We start from the raw sequence: 3,117 nt of genomic DNA, 5'->3' as shown, positions 1-3,117 counted from the left end.
GTCTTGTCAGTAAAATACTCCAAACTTTAAAATATGTAACTGTAACTGTGTTGTCTATGGCTGCCATGTTGTCACTTTCCCACACACACACACACACACACACACACACACACACACACACACACACACGCACACACACACACACACACACACACACACACACACACACACACACATATATTGTGCACCACTTTGAAAAGGTAGAGCCCTATGTATCCATTTGGCATCCACCTTAAATGAATACATGGGTGTTTTATATGCTAAAGAAAACTCACTGTACTGTATGTGTCAGACCCCAATTGGTTTATTAGTAAGCTGTCTTCCTTCTTGTCTCTGTCTATAAGTAAGGTCTTTGAGCACGTTTGTAACAGCTTAGCCCTTTGTAATGGGCAACCCATGTAAATGGTCCTTGTACAGTACAAATTTCGGATGTAGCTCCACAACACATAGACTTTATATGCACTGCACACAAACTGCTGCTGCATTTCATTATGATTATAGTACTAACCTTACCCACATTGCTTTAAATTTACCCAAAATGAAAAAGCACCTGTGTGTTATGTCTTGTTATTTTCTGTGCTTTTAAGATATTATTGGCTGTCGAAAAATGTATTATTGTTATTAGGTATAGTGGTGCATTTTTGTGCATTTTTAGTTTTTGTTGTGGATGTGATTGTTTTATTCATGTACATTTTTAAATCTTTCAACTTTTCACCCTTGCCCTGCCGCTGACCTCTGTCTCGTGTGCATTTCGCAGGAGAAGACGAGCGCCCTCAGCCTGAGCAACGTGGCTGGGGTCTTCTACATTCTGGTCGGAGGACTCGGTTTGGCCATGCTGGTGGCCTTGATTGAGTTCTGTTACAAGTCCCGAGCCGAGGCGAAACGAATGAAGGTGGCAAAGAATGCACAGAATATTAACCCAACTTCCTCGCAGAATTCACAGAATTTTGCAACTTATAAGGAAGGTTACAACGTATATGGGATCGAAAGTGTAAAAATTTAGGGGGTAGGGAACGAGGTTTTCATAAATTCCCCCCAAATGCACGCTTTTTTGGCTCCATCCTTTCCATCCTTCAGTGTTAGTGAATGAAGAGGTTGGCCAAAGGATCGTATGTACTGGTGATTTATGATTTATTGAGAGAGAGAGAGAGAAAGAGAGAAAGAGATATTCCCCTTTTTAAAAATTAAAACTGTGTTTGTCCATTTAAGTTTCCTTGCTATTTGAAACCATTTTCATGTATGACTGTTGATGGCCATGCTTGATAATACCTCTGTCCTAGTAACACATTTCAACAATAATGCTTGCAATGACCATGCATAAGTCTTTACATGATCATTTGAATCTTGCATTGTGTTACCCATGGAGATCATATTTAGTTCTCATCTACATTGTCATGTTTTCAACATTTAAAATCTTTTAAGCTTACAGATGTGGATATACTCTAACCTAACATGTTGCTTCCTTGTTTGTGTATGGATTCTTGTGGTTGTGAATGTGTTAATGTCTGTGATTGCTTGTGTCTGCGTGTACACGTGACCTCCATGTGTTTAGATGACATTTGGGGACGCCATGAGGAACAAAGCAAGACTTTCCATCACTGGGAGTACTGGGGAGAATGGTCGGGTGATGACTCCAGAGTTTCCTAAAGCTGTCCATGCTGTCCCTTACGTGAGACCTGACATGGGATTAAACGTCAGCCTGACAGATCTGTCCTGATCAATGAGAAACTTCTGAGTGCCTTACAATGGTTTATATAGAGCGATTTTTTTCTGCCCTTCCCGCCCTCCTTCTGTTCCGGCGCTTTTTCTGTCTCTGTCTGGTGAAAAAGGAAAGGTAGGAGATGGAGGCTTCATTTTGTGTCTCACAAAGACTTGTATTGTTGCTCTCTGTCTCTATTTCTCACCGTATAAAACACCTCTCTCTCCGAGTGGAATTACATCTCGGAGTATAAAAGGGAGCCTCTTTTTTTCTAAACTGATGACACCATGCTTTCCTATCTCACTGTCTGGACTGGACTGAGACGGAAACGAGGGCTTGATTGACGCCAACGGCTGCTTCTAAGAGTCAGAGTTTCAGTCATCTCAACTGTTGGTGTGTGTGTGTGTGTGTGGGTGGGGGGGGGGTGTGAGTGAAAAGCGTAGGTATGTGTGCGTCAAGGAAAGATGTCGTCAAAAACACACTGTTTCTGTAGCCACCACCGCCAAACAGGATTTTCAAGCACACTTGATATCATCTGCATTAAGATGTGAAATTGTCCTCTTTTTTTTTTCTAAGAAAATCTCGAAAAAAAAGTTTATTGAAAAAAAAATATTTTTATGTATTTTCACAAAATAGCTTTTAAATAAACTTGCTTACATACTGGTTGGATATAAACATCTTAATGTGTGAGTAAAAAATACTAAACAGCTTCTAGTTCCATATTTTTAATGCCAAATACATTGCATATGGGGCTGAGATGTTGAAGTCATGTAATTAATTCCTATTCTAAACTTTCCTGTATATTTTATTCTTTAACATTTGGTGTTGATATGAAATATATGTCAATGCTTCTATGTTTTTCTTGTTGGAGTTGGTGCAGCGATTTTTGCTTTATACTTTTGTCTCTTTGTTTGCTTCAGTGCTTTTGTTGTTTGTATTTTTTTTCTGACGAGAACCAGGGTTGTTCTACTTTCAAGAGGAAATTCACGTGTTTACATGCCATTAATGCAAAACAACAGTAGTATGGTCTGGTATTATCGCATCACATTTTGAAGTGACATCAAAAAGAGGCATCAACATCCACATGGTTTTCGTGGTGGTTTCAAATGCCAAATAAGTAAGAGTGCCAAATTCTAGTGACAGTAGATATTAATATAGTCTTAATATAATCAATCACTGTCATTTCAGTGAATGTAAATGATACAATCTGTAACTTTTGTAACTAGATGTACAGTTGGTGGCAATGACAGTGCTGATACAATAGCATTTACGCTTTGTTTTCCAGTCTCCATGTATTTTGCATTGATCTGACAATAAAGTAGCACCAGTTGCATGTTGTTGCCGCAAATACTACATATGTTTATTTCATTACTGCCAAACATGCATTTTCATTTAAATGTTGAAGTTGTGAGGTTAAT

At 38.8% G+C, this 3,117-nt stretch overlaps 1 protein-coding gene across 2 annotated transcripts in view; it reads left to right on the top strand.

The window, feature by feature from the left end:
• Window positions 1–1,717, top strand: part of gria2b (glutamate receptor, ionotropic, AMPA 2b) — a 50,168-nt gene extending 48,451 nt beyond the window's left edge. Inside the window, exons 15-16 of one of the 2 annotated variants that reach the window (XM_078261324.1) lie at window positions 758–892; window positions 1,553–1,717. In XM_078261324.1, coding sequence (XP_078117450.1) covers window positions 758–892; window positions 1,553–1,717 — 300 coding nt within the window. Of the gene's footprint in view, window positions 1–757; window positions 1,004–1,552 lie in introns of those variants that run through there. The other variant, XM_078261326.1, reaches the window with a different exon arrangement.
• Window positions 1,718–3,117: the final 1,400 nt, after the last annotated feature.

The sequence above is a fragment of the Sander vitreus genome, chromosome 10 (assembly GCF_031162955.1).
Source record: "Sander vitreus isolate 19-12246 chromosome 10, sanVit1, whole genome shotgun sequence".
NCBI classification, from domain to species: Eukaryota; Metazoa; Chordata; class Actinopteri; order Perciformes; family Percidae; genus Sander; species Sander vitreus.
This window is presented reverse-complemented; position numbering and strand designations above follow the sequence as displayed.